Below are 15567 nucleotides of genomic sequence, written 5' to 3'. Positions count from 1 at the left end.
CAGATATTGATAAGGAAACAAAAGTTTTTAGATCTTAGGCAAGATTAGGCAAACGATATTTTGAAATGTGCGCCCAAATAATTTCCATAAAGTTGGCAGTACAATAAAGCTGAAAAAAAAACAGTTTTATGAAATGTCAGCGCCATTTTAGAAACCAAGGAACTCTAGCGAAATTTACTTAACTTTTTTTTTTGTCCGTGAAAAAGTTTTTTCGTACGCCGTTCAAACCTTTTCTATAAGATCAGAATCAAGACAAAACTAACCAAACTTGAAATGATTCAATTCACAGAAACAACTCCTGGTGGAGATCCTGGAACCATCAACCCGTTGTCCTCCGGAAATCACTTCAAGATGCCCTTGTCAGTCAGGGAGTTTGCCAGGCAGAAGCCTCCTCCTCCGGACTATGCCATCAAAACCTCGCTTCTCGGGCACGATAATTGCGTTACTGCAGTGAAGTTTAGTCCGAATGGTGGCCAACTGGTTAGTGCCTCAGCCGACAAGCTACTTAAGCTGTGGGACGTAGACGCCTCCAAATGCCTTCAATCGCTGACCGGCCACGAAAATGGCATCAACGATGTGGTGTGGTCGGGGGCTGGTCTACTGGCCAGTTGTAGCGATGACAAGACTGTGCGACTCTGGGATCCACGCAGTGGGCTTTGCACAAAATCCCTGCTAGGGCATGGCGGTTTCGTCTTCGCCTGCTCCTTTAATCCGCAGGCCAGCCTGCTAGCAACCACCTGTTTTGAGGGAACTGTGCGCCTGTGGGATGTGCGTACCGGCAAAACCCTAAAAACCGTGACCGCCCACCTGGATCCGATTAGTTCGGTGGACTTCAACCGCGATGGTAGTCTTTTTGTGACTAGCAGCCTTGATGGATTGATCCGCCTGTGGGACTCTAGCAACTGCCATGTGATCAAGACACTCGTAGAAGGCGACAACACGCCTGTGGGCTTTGTCAAGTTTTCACCCAATGGCCGGTATATCCTGGCCTCCATGCTGAACAGCACCCTCAGACTGTGGAACTACCAGAAGCCTAGGTGCCTAAGACTCTATCGCGGTCATGTGAACGAGTCCTTTTGCATGACCTCCAACTTTTCCGTTACCGCAGGCATTTGGATTGTCTCCGGTAGCGAGGACGACACTCTTTGCATATGGAATCTACAGTCCAAGGAGTTGGTCCAGAAGGTCAGCACGCAGGGCGACCATGTGCTCTGCACCGATTGCCATCCTAAGGCAAATGTGATTGCCACCGGCGCTAAGCAGAATTCGTTTGCCATAAAAATCTGGCAGAGTAGCGAGGAGTAGTCCCAACGAAGCCTTCTGTTTAAGATGTAATTGTTTTCCTTTTATCAAAAGGCCAGCCTGGCCATTAAGCAAACGAGCAGGTTGTCTTTGCAATTGTTGATCGACGGACTAATAGGGCTAACAAGATATGGCGGTATTGGACTGATACCTGCTCTTGTAAATCTTATATGGCCAGTACGTGTACACGAACACAAAGCACGATTGCTTTTAGCCGCTGTTGTCACTGGTCGACCGAGATCAGAGCGTCAGTCGCGTTTGGAGCGGCACACTGAGCGCACGCCTTAGCTCCCTCCCCGGTATTTTGTTATACTCTGCGTTATTTTCAATCGCCCAATCCAGTAAAAAGCTGGAGCTGCATCTGTGATGAGAGCCAACGAGGGTGAGTAACTGTCCCGGGGTTTTTCCGGATGCAGCATTGCCATCAGGGTCGCCGGCCAGTTGATTTATGCATAGTAATTAAGTGGGAAAGTGGGCTGTAATCGTCGAGAATCGGTTGTATAAAATACGTGCCAATTCATAAAAGAGTATCTGAGCGCACCGTCTTATCTGCGTGGGGTAGACCGGACTCCCAGCCGATAAGATGACCAGCCCAATGTCAATAAATCCGACTGATCGACAGATGTCCCAACATGCTGCTGCCAGGCAAGATTAGCCGGCAAAGGAGGGGTTATCTATACATGTTTTGAGACTGCTAACTAAATCAAAGTTTGTTTTGGATTCGCAGATAATTTGTACCGGGAGGAGTTGCCCAACTTGGGCTCGCTTATCAGGGATGGTGGCCGCAAGTTGTGTCGACCGGCGACCGTGACCAATAAGTTCCCGATTTTAAAGTGGCTGCCTCGCTATCGGTTGGAGTACATTATGCAGGACTTTATTGCTGGATTTACGGTGGGATTGACTACCATACCGCAGGCGATCGCCTATGGAGTGGTTGCTGGTTTAGAGCCGCAGTACGGTTTGTATTCTGCCTTCATGGGATGTTTTACCTATATCGTTTTTGGTTCCTGTAAAGATGTTACCATCGGTAAGTTGAAATCTTATTTTTTAAATTCCAATGCTAATTTCTTAACCTTCCCCAGCTACTACTGCCATTATGGCTCTAATGGTCAACCAATATGCCACCATTAGTCCAGATTACGCTGTGCTGGTGTGTTTCTTGGCTGGTTGCATAGTACTTATCCTTGGGTTGCTGAACATGGGAGTCTTGGTAAGGTTTATCTCGATTCCGGTGATTACCGGCTTCACCATGGCGGCAGCCACAACAATTGGCAGTGCCCAGATTAACAACATCGTCGGTCTAACTAGTGAGTTTGGAAATTTCAATATTTTATGAAATTGTTATCTACCTGAATCGCTATTGTATTGCCAATAGGTCCTTCAAATGACTTGCTGCCCGCCTGGAAGAATTTCTTCACACACTTGACGTCAATTAGGGTCTGGGATGCCCTGCTGGGTGTCTCATCTCTCGTGTTCCTGTTGCTCATGACGGTAAGTTGGCAGTTAAAAAATAAATTAAAACCAATCAACCTTTCGTTTCGTTTTAAATTCCGACAGATTGATTGATTTATAATGTCTCGTTTTCGGGTTATTCACCTTTAGAAGCAACTTTAAATAGAGTTTCTAAAGATCTCAACCCTATCAATCTGAATATTTTTATTATTAAAGTGTTGAACGCTTTTTATTTGATTTCTTAAATTTACTAACAGCGTGTAAAAGATATCAAGTGGGGCAATCGCATTTTCTGGAAGTACCTTGGACTCTCCCGCAATGCTCTGGCTGTAATTTTTGGAACCTTTTTGGCCTATATCCTGAGTCGAGATGGGAACCAGCCTTTCCGTGTTACTGGAAACATTACAGCCGGAGTACCTCCCTTCCGCCTGCCACCTTTCAGCACTACTGTAGACGGCGAGTACGTGTCCTTTGGCGACATGATCAGCACCGTGGGCGCATCTTTGGGATCCATTCCCTTGATCTCAATCTTGGAAATTGTGGCAATTTCTAAGGCATTTTGTGAGTATAAATTCTAATAATCCTGAAACAATAAACTTATATAAATTTCAAATTCTAGCTAAGGGGAAAATTGTAGACGCCTCACAGGAGATGGTGGCTTTGGGGATGTGTAACATCATGGGTAGCTTCGTGCTCTCTATGCCTGTTACAGGATCATTTACCCGTACGGCTGTTAACAACGCCAGTGGAGTAAAAACACCGCTGGGAGGAGCAGTCACGGGTGCACTTGTGCTCATGGCACTGGCTTTCCTCACCCAAACGTTCTACTTTATACCCAAATGCACACTGGCTGCAATTATTATTGCCGCCATGATCTCGTTAGTGGAGCTGCATAAAATTAGGGATATGTGGCAATCTAAAAGTACGTCATAATAGGTTTTAAATATATAGCTTTTAACTCTTCGATTTACCTTTCCAGAGAAGGACCTTTTTCCTTTTGTAGTTACGGTTATTACCTGCATGTTCTGGAGTTTGGAATACGGAATATTATGTGGAATTGCTGCTAATATGGTCTATATTTTGTACAGCAGTGCGCGTCCCCATGTAGACATCAAATTGGAAAAAGTAGACTTATCCTATCTTATCTGTTTTTTTTATAAAGAAAACTAAAAAAATTATTATTCCCCAGATCAATGGTCATGAAGTAAGCGTGGTGGATGTGAAACAAAAGCTGGACTACGCATCTGCTGAGTATCTGAAGGAAAAGGTAGTGCGTTTCCTAAACAATCAGAATGGAGAGACGCAATTGGTAGTCATTAAGGGCGAGGAGATCAACTCCATTGACTACACAGTGGCTATGGTAATTAACCCCTTGAAGGCTAAAATTTGAAAAGATAATAATAATGGTTTTGCCCACAGAATGTTGTCTCTATGAAGGGTGATTTGGAGGCTCTTAACTGCGCAATGATCTGCTGGAACTGGAATATCGCATCCGCCGGAGTCGTTTGTCGTCTGAACAGGGATCTTCGACCCATATTCAAATTTGATTTAACACTTGAAGAGGTAGTGGCTAGCCATTTCGACAGTCCCTCCAACACAGCCTCCACAGTGACCATCGAGGCGTAGGCACTCTAGTTTATTTTCACTAACATTTAAGCTGAAAGTATTACCTCAAGATAACAATTTAATGAAGTTGAATTTAAGAAAAAAAACCACTTGAACGGCGACAGTTTGTCTGGCTAGAAATAGCAAGTGCTCTAGAATTACGTCTAGAAAATCGTATCCTTCGAAGAAACCGAGAATGATGTCATAATAGTTGGACACTGAAATTAATTGAGCCGTTAACCGCAACCATTTCGGGTGACCAAATTGCAGACTGCTTGTCTGCCTTCACCTCGACCTTTCTTCGAACCTCCGTTCACGGGGAAAGTAATTTATGACTCTGTATGGCAGACACTTCACATTGAGTGCCCTGGCCAAAAAGAGAGAGGTTGAGAGAAATTCCCTTCGTAAGGAAAACGAGTTCTTGGAAGCATAAGGCTCTTCTTTATTTATTGGGTTTGGACTCAGATGCATAGTTACCGAGAACCCGTTGGCCGGTGGGATCGAATGGGCTGCGCAAGTGGCAGTCGGCGCGGTATTTCTTGCCCAATATGTCCACCTCATACTCCCCTTCCTTTATATAATCAGCATCGATAATTTGTCCATCTGGCCGGGAAATGTATGCCTGTCCCAGGGATTTTCCTAAGGTATACGCATATTCAGCTCGTCGCAGGATGCCCACGGGTTCGCCATTTCGGTAGACACCCTCGAGACCCCAGATGGGCACCTGATCTTGAAGTGTCAAATAAATCAGTCGCTTCTTTAAGCCCTCAGATCGTTGTTTCTCGATGGCTGCCTTGCCACGATAATCAGCTCCGGATTTGCGACAAGTGAATCCCAAGCCAGCTTCGAGAGGCGTGTCATCCGGTCGCAGATCAAAGCTCCATAGATGGTAACCTTTTTCGCTGCTAAGGGAATACAGCGATCGGTAGCCCGCATTGCGTAACTCCTGTCCTGCACCAGCCTTCATCAAATTTTGATAGACGGTGACACAATCCTTTTTAGGCACATGGAGCTCGTAGCCAAGCTCACCCACAAAGCTTACTCGGAGCAGGCGGATACCCTCCTCTCCGAACTTAGCCAAACGAGTACTATTTGGTGGCACCTGTTCATCAGACAGGTCGCAGTCGATGAGTGGCTGAAGGATCTTCCGGCTGTTTGGTCCTTGAATGGAAATTACACCTAATTCGGCAGTTATATCTTTGAGGGTAGCATTAAATCCCTTCCTACGGATCTCTGCCTGCAGAGAGCTGTACGTGTAAAAAGCAGACGCGCCACCAGCCACTATATAGAATCCTTGACCAGTGAACTTCGGATCGTAGACCTTTCCGGAGCCTGCCGCAAGACGGGAAATGGTCACATCGGCCTCTACTCCGCCTGCGTCATTTAGAGCGCAAGTATAGACAGTTCTATAAGATATTACAATTTTTGATATCAAACCATATTATAGCGCAGGGAATTAATTAATAAATTTGGTTCATACTTGCTTGGATCCTTTTTGGTGTTGGCCGAGAAGAGCCAGTCAGCGGCCTCCTGCGCCTGTGGTCCTTCCAAAAGGAGCTTGGCGAAGTAACTCATATTGAAGACCACGGCGTTATTACGACAAGCCAAAGCCTCTGACCCAATCTGAAAAATAAATTATTTATAACCTTCGAGATGAGTAAGCTTTCCTTACTCACCAGATCGTGGTGCTCCGAGAATCTACTGTAGTGAAGATCGCCCTCCAGAACCCTCTCGTATTCGCTGTCCTGGTTTCTTTGGTGTCCATAGCTTCCATACCAGTCATAGGGTTGAACAACCGCCTTTTTAGAGCCGGAAGGCAAAAAGAAACCAGGCCTTTCCCAACCTTGTTTCTCCTCCATTACTGCTCCTGCCTGTATCATCTCATCATGAAGAGGATCTTTTTGGAAATCACGGCCCGCCAAAGGTTGATCGTATTTAAAAACCATGCTGTAGTTCTTTACATAGCTCTCATGGGACTTCTCTCTAATCCACTGGTTTGCTTTGCCCTGCTCCTGGGTGAATCTTCTCAGATCAAAGCCGAACATGGGCAAATCCGGTTGGCCTTGGATTACCCACAACGCAGTCTGCTCTCCGCAACCACCTCCAAACATCATTCCCGCTGAATTGAAGCCACAATTGTGGTAAAGTCCATCTATGTTTGGATCTGGTCCCATTAACGGCTTGTGATCGGGTGTAAACGATTCGGGTCCGCAAACTGTGCTCTTCACTCCGTACTTCGCATAACTGGGACACAGTTTTTGGGCACCTTCGATGTGAGCCTCGAATACGGACCAGTCTAGTTCGTACAATCCGAAATGGAAATCCTTAGCAACGGGTTCCAGAAGTATTGGATTCGGCTCATAGCCACCCATGCAAATGGCGTCTCCTTGGATGCGGAAGTAGGTGGAGTAATCGTGATCTCTAATGTTGGGCAAACCCCTCACTCCCGGAATGGATTCAGAAACAATATAGGCATGTTTCATTGGCACCATGGGCAGATGAGTACCGTGCTTGGCCACCAGATCCCGACCCCACACCCCAGTGGCATTCACAATCTTTTCTGCTTTGATATCCCCAAATGGTGTTGACACACCCACTACTTTCCTACCGCTTGAAATTTGCTCCAACAGTAGATCATCAACGCCACAATTCTCGATTACTTGAGCTCCCAGATTGGTGGCTGCTTTCTTGAGTGCAGCACACAGCATCGCTGGATCCATGACACCATCTCCCGGAGAATAAAGAGCTCCTACAAAGGCGGAGGGATCCAGGAGGGGGAATAACTTTTGAGTGTCTTCGGGACTCAATACTTGGTTTTCGATACCCAAAGCTGATCCGACAGTGGCCAGTCTACGATACTCATCCAGTCGCGTTTGATTGTGGGCAATAAATATACCACCATTTTGAATCCAACCCGGATCTAGTTCGGTTTCCGCCTCCAATTGCCGGAGCATTTGACGTGAATTTGCCAGCAGCTGGATATCCACATCGTTGGGGCGCAGGCGCCACAATAAACCGGCTGTGTGCCAGGTGGTTCCGGCAGTAAGTTGGGCACGTTCCAGGAGCACAGCATTGACACCACGTCGCGCCAGGTGATAGAGGGTATGACAGCCCGCCGAACCACCGCCAATCACTACCACATCCGCTGAGGCTGGCAGGGCTCCACTTGGACCCTGACGTGCTCCTTCATCTCCTTTAGCTTTCTTGCTGATACCCCGACGAGATGTCTGTTGGAGGATGCGATGGCGCCACATTTCGAAATGCTGCCGTGCGCGTCCGCTTTAGAAATTAAACTGAGTTTTTGGAATAATAACACTGTACGGTCTTGATTATCTCCCACTGAATAAGTCCGATGACCCATGGGTGAACATCCTGATAAACCTGCTGCCCGTGACGTCTCCATTCATGGCCTGAGGCCCTAATCAAGGCTACGTCTCTGAGATTAAAGCGCTCCGTAGGGGCTTTTTCTTATCTTGGTTCGAAGGTGTGCCCAGTAGTAAAATTAGTTCGGAGCTTCTTAGGTCAAAAAACAGTTTTAAATTAAATATAGATTATGTTTTTCAACTCATTATAAATAAATCAACTCTTATAAAAATTTCAATATAAATTAATCTTATTTTTATGGAAATAATAATAATAATAATATTTTTTTTCTAGCAAGCAACTTAAAATGTTAAAAAGCCGAAAACGAATTTTCGTCATAAAAGATATCGATCTTGGGGCTCACAATCGAGTCACTTCCACCCTGACTCCCAAACAGGATATGCAGTTGAACCTTAGGATTATAATCACTCTAGTCCTCCATTAATGTTTATCCCTAAATGCACCACGAAATCGAAACCAGGTGGACCCATCTGGAACCGGAGGCTTGGCACGCTTCGCACTCGCTTGTCGCACATCCTTAAGACAAAAAACTCCGAAATAGATCGATAAACAGAGCAATTCATTTTGAATTTTCCCGCAGCCTGAAAACGGAAGAACACTGGGCCAATGTGGTGGCAGCCAGAAGCCAAACACCCGAGAAAGAGACCACCGATCGCACCATGTGTCGGGGTTCCTCCGCCAATTGCGACTGTTTGCGGAGCAGGCACGCCCACAAGAGGTGCCAGAAATAGCCGGATTCTGGAGAGCCGAGAACTGAGGAGCAGAGTGCTCAAAAAGGAGACTCTCCCCGTAACCCTTGACAGAAGTGCTCTACGTGCCACGCAGATCGGACGTATTTGACTCATAGATAAGTTTCGGTTCGTTACGATTCGATTTAAAGTGAAGAGACTGAGTAATTGGAATTTAATTTCCAATTTGAATATTTCAAAAGTGATACTTGTGATATTAAATATTGTGTAATAATGCCACGAAAGAAGCGCTCTTCCAGTCCTTTGGATATATTTGACGATGATTTTGATGAGGATGCCAGCTCTCAAAGTAAGTATTATCTTTATTTATAAGTAAATCATTTGCAGAAAATATTATGTATATAAATGTATATCGACTTGGAAATACCCGAAATAATTAAATATATGTATATTGTCCACCCAAAAACCCTAATCATAAGGCAGAGTTTTATACTCAGCTGACAATTAAAAGGTTTTAGAAAAAATTTAAATATCGATTTAACCATAAATGTTTAATTTATTATCAGTTTTCAAATAAATTAATGTTTTTGTTTTAAAATAAATTTAACATAACGTTATCTTTCTACTATAAATGTTTTTTAAAATTATAAATTTGTAGGTTCTCAGCCGCCGGTGCAACGGAATGCGGCCAATGCCCGTGAGCGAATGCGTATGCGGGTGCTATCCAGTGCCTACGGGCGTTTGAAGACCAAGCTGCCCAACATTCCGCCGGACACAAAGCTCTCCAAGTTGGACACGTTGCGTTTGGCCACGCTCTATATAAAGCAGCTAATTACGGCCGTGGAAACAGGCAGCAATGGCAGCCAATCCCAGAATCACTCGCACAACCATAGTCACCACCTCAACCACAGCCACTCGAGCACCACCAGTTCCGAAGGCCTGGACACGAGTCACATGGCAGAGTCCGTCGGTGGAGGCAATTATCATTTCCACAACAACGGACACGGCATGGTAAGTGTCATGGAATTACGATCCCTGTCCCCCAATAAGTGATGTCACTGGCACCACTTAACGATGCATTGCATCCGCGAGTTATGAATGGAATAGCATTAATGAGCCGGCGACTTCAGGTGGGTTGCGTCAGATAGTGACAGGTGTCGTCGGGGTTCCCCAATGATAGGCCCAAGATCATCGTAATGTTTATGGGTTTCAGTCTAATTGATCTGTGGTTTTCAGCATATCAGGATTCCCCTATTTGAACGGATTTTTATACAACTTTTGATGGTTTGGGGGTTAACTTTTGGGAAAATCTATTGAAATGATTTTCAGGGTGTTCTAATAAAATTTAATTAAAGGAACTTTAGAATCGAGTCGACTTGTTTGATTGAAGATAAAATGTAAAATTAAGCCAACAAGAAAATATATTTAAAAGCTATAATAATCTTCCAAAACAATATATTTTTATATTTTATAAAATCACAGCCGTCGGCAAACAAACCAATTAACTATTTCAATTTAAATTAGTTAAATAATGTTCCTAAATTTCTGAAAGTAATGAAGTAATTTAATCCAAAGTGACCGAGTATAAGATCCTAAAGGAATGTGCACATATCTGTGGTGCAACATCTGCTTGGTGATTCCGATGCGGCGACAAGTATTTCCACCTTTCCTAGGTGGAGGTGGTGGACCACATCCCAACAGACCGGAGTCAGCCATTCAGCCGGGCCCCCCACTAGAACATTCAAATCACATTTTGTGATTTCAGACTGCCTCGCTTTCCTGTAATCCGATACTTTTGTGAATTTCGAAAATATTAAATATGAGTGACAGGCAAGTGGAGCGGGAACGGAACGGTGACGGTACCACAGACCAGCGGAGCGGGATGGGGGGCACTAGTTAGTCTTTGCTTTTATTTTTAAAGATGCTCGACTTTGATGCGACAAAGTGAATGACATCCAAGGGAAAGTGTCGCCCTCAGTAGTTTTCCCACTCTGATGATAATTGTAATTAAAATTCGTCTAACCGTGTTTATTCATTCTCGCCGGAGTTTACACAATCTATCACTCAAGATTCATAGCGCACAACTTATCTAAATAGAAGCAATTGTTTACCCGCCGAATGCGTGAAAAATTCAGCAAATACGGATCCCGTGTTGTGCCCATATGGCGGCAAATCGGATCGGAGTGCCCCGACCCTATCCGAATTTATCCCATCCCACACTCTCGCACGCGCCCAAGATGATCTGGTGGGAACAACCCATTGGTTCAGTATTTGCTCGCTATCCTATTCTCCCTAGCATCCCTATATCTCAATCCCATTCTCATACCCATTCCCATTTCTTATATATGGCATACAAATGAGTGTCTCTTGTCCGCAAGTGTTTATGTTTTTATAGATCCGTTAATGAGGCTGTTATTGTAGATCTACATATGTAGAGGCGGGGGGCACTAAAAACAATCAAAGTTGCGTAAACAAACAATGGCGCTGTCTGGGATGGGTTGTCGTCATATTGTTCCAAATATAGTCCCTGTGGTTTCCACAACTTTTATGATTTATGTCTGTTTTATCCAAATATCTATATTGTATCTTGCAGAGCTGGCCCTTTGAGTTCCATCAGAGTAGTCGCAGTCTTGCTTTTGCCACATCATCTTCAACTACTTTATCGTCCTCCCGCATGGAATGGCAATCCCTGCATCCGCAATCATATCCAAAGCCCACACGAAACGAAACCCATGTTCCAGCGGATCTCAGTTACCATCAATTGCCGGAATCGCACACTCACTGGTATCCGGCGGAAGTGCATCAAATGGAGCCAGCGCCCAGCTGTTCATATGAAACTGGAATGGGACAACATCAGCGGGGTTTAGCCATAGCCACCAGCCACGCACATGGCACATAAAATTTAACTTAAGTTTAATGTTGTGTTAAAACCAATCAAATGTAAAACCTAGTAAGTGTATTAAAACGTGATTTAATTTTACATGTATTCGTATGTGCAAGCCTAAACGTATTGCTATAAGTCCAAAGATTGGTATTACCTCATGATCTTTTAATTAGCAAATATATAAATGTTTTTTAATAAAAAGTGTATTATTTTCAAATTGTATTTATATTGCCGCCATATACAAAATGTAATGTGTATCCCTGATATTTTTATGTGCCGTATCATTTGCTATTCTGCAACCCTGGCAAGCAGCTGATTTCATCACAAAACAAAGAGCTGCTAACAACAAAAATATCACTTGCTCGAGAATGAATCACTGATACACTTCGTATTTTAAGAGTGGTTAAATAAACGGTTCTAAAATAATATAATAATTTAAAATAAATTTATAATTCACAGTAACCTAAAAATATAAAATTTGTGAACTTATTTGGTAAAAGGCAGTACCTTTACGGTTTTAATTTTAGCTTATGAGGAAAGTGTAATGGGTGCGTAAGTACTCGACTCTTTTAGGGTATTTATTTTGTGTATTTAGTCATGAATGTAGTCGAACAACAATCACAAGAGAATAATAATTGTGCTAGAGATTATTTCAACACAAAAGCGAACTTATTACATGTGTATTTTCGCGGTTAAAGTTCACGTCGTTCGAGGGCTGGCATCGACGATTAGATTTGGTGGATCAGATCAGCGGCATATAATCTTCAGTAGTTGAGAAACTCTTGACTGCCCACTGAGCGCAATTCGCATTTCCCTCAGCAATCAGTCAGTACGCGATATTCACCGAAGACGGACGCATTGCGTTGGCTTCGATAATCCATAACCCAGAACCTGTTTACGTGACTTGAATACTGTAACTGTTTTACGGCAAAATGCCAGTCAAACAAGTGAATCCGGACCTGCAGAAGGAGCGCAACACAGCCACCTTCAATGCCCGGGAATTCTCCGTTCTTTGGGCTGGAGGCGAGGAGCGATTCAAGGAGAAAAAGGCACTCGGTAAGCTTACGAAAAGACACTGATTGCAAGCTCTATTGGTGACCCCGACAGTCGATCCCATTAACCGGTCGCTTAAAGCTTTATCTGAGCTTGGCGCAATAGTGTTTCCTAACGGTGGATGCAATAAATTGGGCCAGAAGCATGACTTTGCAATTAAGCTTGGGTTAAACTCGTAAAATAGAGCTAGCAAGAGCTATCTTAAGTCTTATCGAAGTATCAGATCATATTTTACATTGTTGAAAACTAAGATTACAGATCATATATACCCAAATTTTTGCAAGCCTGTCAACCTTATTTGTTTTGATACGCTACTTCTCCATTCATCCATTAATTCATTAGTTTTGATGCACGCTCGGTCCAAGAGTTCATTAATTATGTATTCCACATAAACAAATCGAAACAAGTTAATCAGCACCTATTAGCCAGCTCATAAGTTATTAATCTTTGAACTTCGCACGAATCTCAATCAATCCCGGTAGCCGTGCACTTTGAATGTTTGCAGCTAGACCGCTTCATCTATTTTCAAAGCCACTTCAAATTGGTTTAGCTGATACGTTTATCTGGCAGATTTGCCCGGTCGGACAGGGAATCATAAATGGACAATGCCCGGTAACACCCGCGAATTAACGAAGAATTGTGACCACTCATAATTACGCAGCAGAATTTGACAATGGTTATCTTTATAACACATCCTACATTTTTAAATCCCTATTCCAAAGTAGCCATTATTTGATAAAACTGAATCCATTGTTTATATAAATTTTTCAGAGAAAATGTTTTTGGAGGATCCTGCCCTTCAAGATGACTTGCCAGTTTCCTATTTGTCACACAAAGAGCTTTATGAGCACAGCTTGAAAAAGGCCTGCATCATTGGGGATAAGATCCGCAAGCTCCGTGCTGATGGCGAGGATGGAGTAGATACCTATAAGTAAGGGAACATAAACTTAAACAACCGTGGATATTGGATATTAAACTTTATATTTGAACAGTGCTCTGCTTGGTGGATCCTTGGGAGCTGCGATTTTAAAGGAGGGCAATCCTCTGACGCTGCACTACGTGATGTTTGTACCCACCATAATGGGTCAGGGAACGATGGACCAGCAGGTGGAATGGTTAAGCAAGGCTTGGGACTGTGAAATTATTGGCACATATGCCCAAACAGAGCTGGGACATGGAACATTCTTGCGTGGTCTTGAAACCCGGGCTGACTACGATGCCAGCACACAAGAGTTTGTGATAAACACACCATCACTCAGTGCCTACAAATGGTGGCCAGGAGGATGTGAGTTCTTTGTACTGTTGAAACTTTTTCAAGTGTAATAATCTTCCTTTTTTTTAGTGGGACACACTGCCAACCATGCTGTGGTGGTGGCTCAGCTCTACACCAAGGGCGAGTTCCGTGGCCTGGCTCCTTTTATTGTTCAGCTGAGGGATTCTGATACGCACCGTCCAATGCCCGGCATCGATATTGGAGATATTGGCACCAAGCTAGGCATGAAGGGTGTGAACAATGGCTATCTAGGACTGAAGAACGTTCGGGTGCCTTTGAACAACATGTTGATGAAGAACCAGCAGGTTCTACCTGATGGAACCTATGTGGCACCCAAGAACAGCGTGCTTACCTACGGAACCATGGTAAGTGCCGAACTCGTACTTATCCCTCAACGATGTTACCAATCCTTTTTTATAGATGTTTGTGCGTTGTGCTCTGATTCGTGACACCGCTCAGAGCCTGGCCAAGGCATCAACTATTGCCACGCGGTACTCAGCTGTCCGCCGGCAAAGTCCCATTGATCCAAACCAACCGGAGCCCCAAATCATGGATCACACCACACAGCAGCTTAAGGTGTTCCCCCAGATAGCAAAGGCTATCGTATTTAAGACTACGGGAGATGGCATTTGGAATATGTATAACGTGATATCTGGTGAGATCGAGCAGGGTAACCTGGATCGCCTACCCGAAATGCACGCTCTGTCCTGCTGCCTGAAGGCCATCTGTAGTGCTGATGCTACCGCCGGCGTGGAAACATGTCGTCTGTCTTGTGGTGGACATGGTTACATGGACTGCTCCAATTTCCCCACGATATACGGCATGACTACGGCTGTCTGCACGTATGAGGGTGAGAACACGGTTATGCTGCTGCAGACTGCTCGGTATCTGGTGAAGATTTATGGTCAGGCTTTGAACGGAGAGAAGCTGGTGCCAACGGTTTCCTACATCAGTGATGCAATAAGCCAAAAAAAATTCGTTAACTTTGATGGTTCATTGGAGTCTATTGTTAAGGCGTTCCAGTTCGTCGCCGCTAAGTAAGTGAAGTTAAGAAAACTAAAATAACAAAAACATTTATATCTAAATTCGCATTACAGCAAAACACGTATTGCCTATGAGCAGATTGAACTGCGACGAAAGCAAGGCTATGGTACCGAGGTGGCAGCTAATCTATGTGGCACCTTTTTGACAGCAGCTGCAGATGTATGTAAACATCATATGGTGTATACTTAGATTGTTTCATGTTTTTTTTTTTAATCTTATAGCTCCATGGACGGGCTTTCCTAGCCCAGTCTGCCTATACGGAACTGTTGGCCTTATCCCGAGAGGTCTCACCAGCCCTTGCCGAGGTCCTGAAGGTGGTGCTGGAGCTGTATCTAGTAGAAGCATGCCTCAACCGCATTGGCGACTTCTTGCGGGTAAGACCACCCCCAAAAAATCATTTTAGAATTTAAATAACTATTTCTCTTTTTACAGTTCATTGATTTGACCGATCAAGATGTCACGAAACTGGAGGTTCGCCTCGAGAGCTGCTTAAAGCGACTCCGTCCAAATGCTGTAAACCTGGTGGACAGCTTCGATCTGCACGATCGAGTGCTGGACTCCGCGTTAGGTGCCTATGATGGCAATGTGTACGAACACATCTTCGAGTCCACGAAGAAGAACCCGCTGAACAAAGAACCAGTAAATGAAGCATTCCACAAATATTTGAAGCCATTCATGAAGGCTCACCTCTAGATTCATTTTTATCAATCGGGAAGATCCCGAATACTGTTATTATTGTAAATATACCTATATGTTTGTATTGTTTTGTATTGTACAACTGTCTGCTTAGCAAGTGGTCTGAAAGACAAAATTAAAGTCGTGGCTTATGCAGTTGAAACTAGGCTGTAAAATTACACACAAATAAAATATTATTCAAATAA

General features: G+C 44.0%; 5 protein-coding genes across 5 annotated transcripts; 4 read left to right on the top strand and 1 right to left on the bottom strand.

Moving 5' to 3' along the window:
- Window positions 1-178: 178 nt before the first annotated feature.
- On the top strand, window positions 179-1381 carry LOC108112424 (WD repeat-containing protein 5). Its single transcript, XM_017222266.1, has one exon. The coding sequence runs from the start codon at window positions 274-276 to the stop codon at window positions 1303-1305; it is 1032 nt and encodes a 343-aa protein (XP_017077755.1). The 5' UTR covers window positions 179-273; the 3' UTR covers window positions 1306-1381.
- A 188-nt stretch (window positions 1382-1569) lies between these two features.
- LOC108112243 (sodium-independent sulfate anion transporter) lies at window positions 1570-4478 on the top strand. Its single transcript, XM_017222065.2, has 9 exons — window positions 1570-1684; window positions 2030-2329; window positions 2385-2609; window positions 2678-2793; window positions 3012-3315; window positions 3374-3676; window positions 3734-3879; window positions 3944-4114; window positions 4174-4478. Exons 1-9 carry the CDS (start codon window positions 1669-1671, stop codon window positions 4378-4380), a joined length of 1788 nt encoding a protein of 595 aa, XP_017077554.1. The 5' UTR covers window positions 1570-1668; the 3' UTR covers window positions 4381-4478.
- A 308-nt stretch (window positions 4479-4786) lies between these two features.
- On the bottom strand, window positions 4787-7632 carry LOC108113371 (sarcosine dehydrogenase, mitochondrial). The gene is made up of 3 exons (XM_017223939.1): window positions 6036-7632; window positions 5840-5982; window positions 4787-5765 (listed from the first exon to the last, which is right to left on the bottom strand). Exons 1-3 carry the CDS (start codon window positions 7611-7613, stop codon window positions 4802-4804), a joined length of 2685 nt encoding a protein of 894 aa, XP_017079428.1. The 5' UTR covers window positions 7614-7632; the 3' UTR covers window positions 4787-4801.
- An 899-nt stretch (window positions 7633-8531) lies between these two features.
- On the top strand, window positions 8532-11538 carry LOC108112314. The gene is made up of 3 exons (XM_017222141.2): window positions 8532-8781; window positions 9091-9443; window positions 11026-11538. The coding sequence occupies exons 1-3, from the start codon at window positions 8706-8708 to the stop codon at window positions 11329-11331; spliced, it is 735 nt and encodes a 244-aa protein (XP_017077630.1). The 5' UTR covers window positions 8532-8705; the 3' UTR covers window positions 11332-11538.
- Window positions 11539-11887: 349 nt separating this feature from the next.
- On the top strand, window positions 11888-15567 carry LOC108113045 (probable peroxisomal acyl-coenzyme A oxidase 1). The gene is made up of 8 exons (XM_017223475.1): window positions 11888-12372; window positions 13141-13300; window positions 13362-13654; window positions 13712-14007; window positions 14063-14679; window positions 14740-14845; window positions 14908-15060; window positions 15119-15567. The coding sequence occupies exons 1-8, from the start codon at window positions 12249-12251 to the stop codon at window positions 15377-15379; spliced, it is 2010 nt and encodes a 669-aa protein (XP_017078964.1). The 5' UTR covers window positions 11888-12248; the 3' UTR covers window positions 15380-15567.

Source organism: Drosophila eugracilis, unplaced genomic scaffold (assembly GCF_018153835.1).
Source record: "Drosophila eugracilis isolate 14026-0451.02 unplaced genomic scaffold, ASM1815383v1 contig_90, whole genome shotgun sequence".
Lineage (NCBI taxonomy): Eukaryota > Metazoa > Arthropoda > Insecta > Diptera > Drosophilidae > Drosophila > Drosophila eugracilis.
Note: the sequence above shows the minus strand (reverse complement) of the source record. Positions and strands in the feature narration are given on the sequence as shown.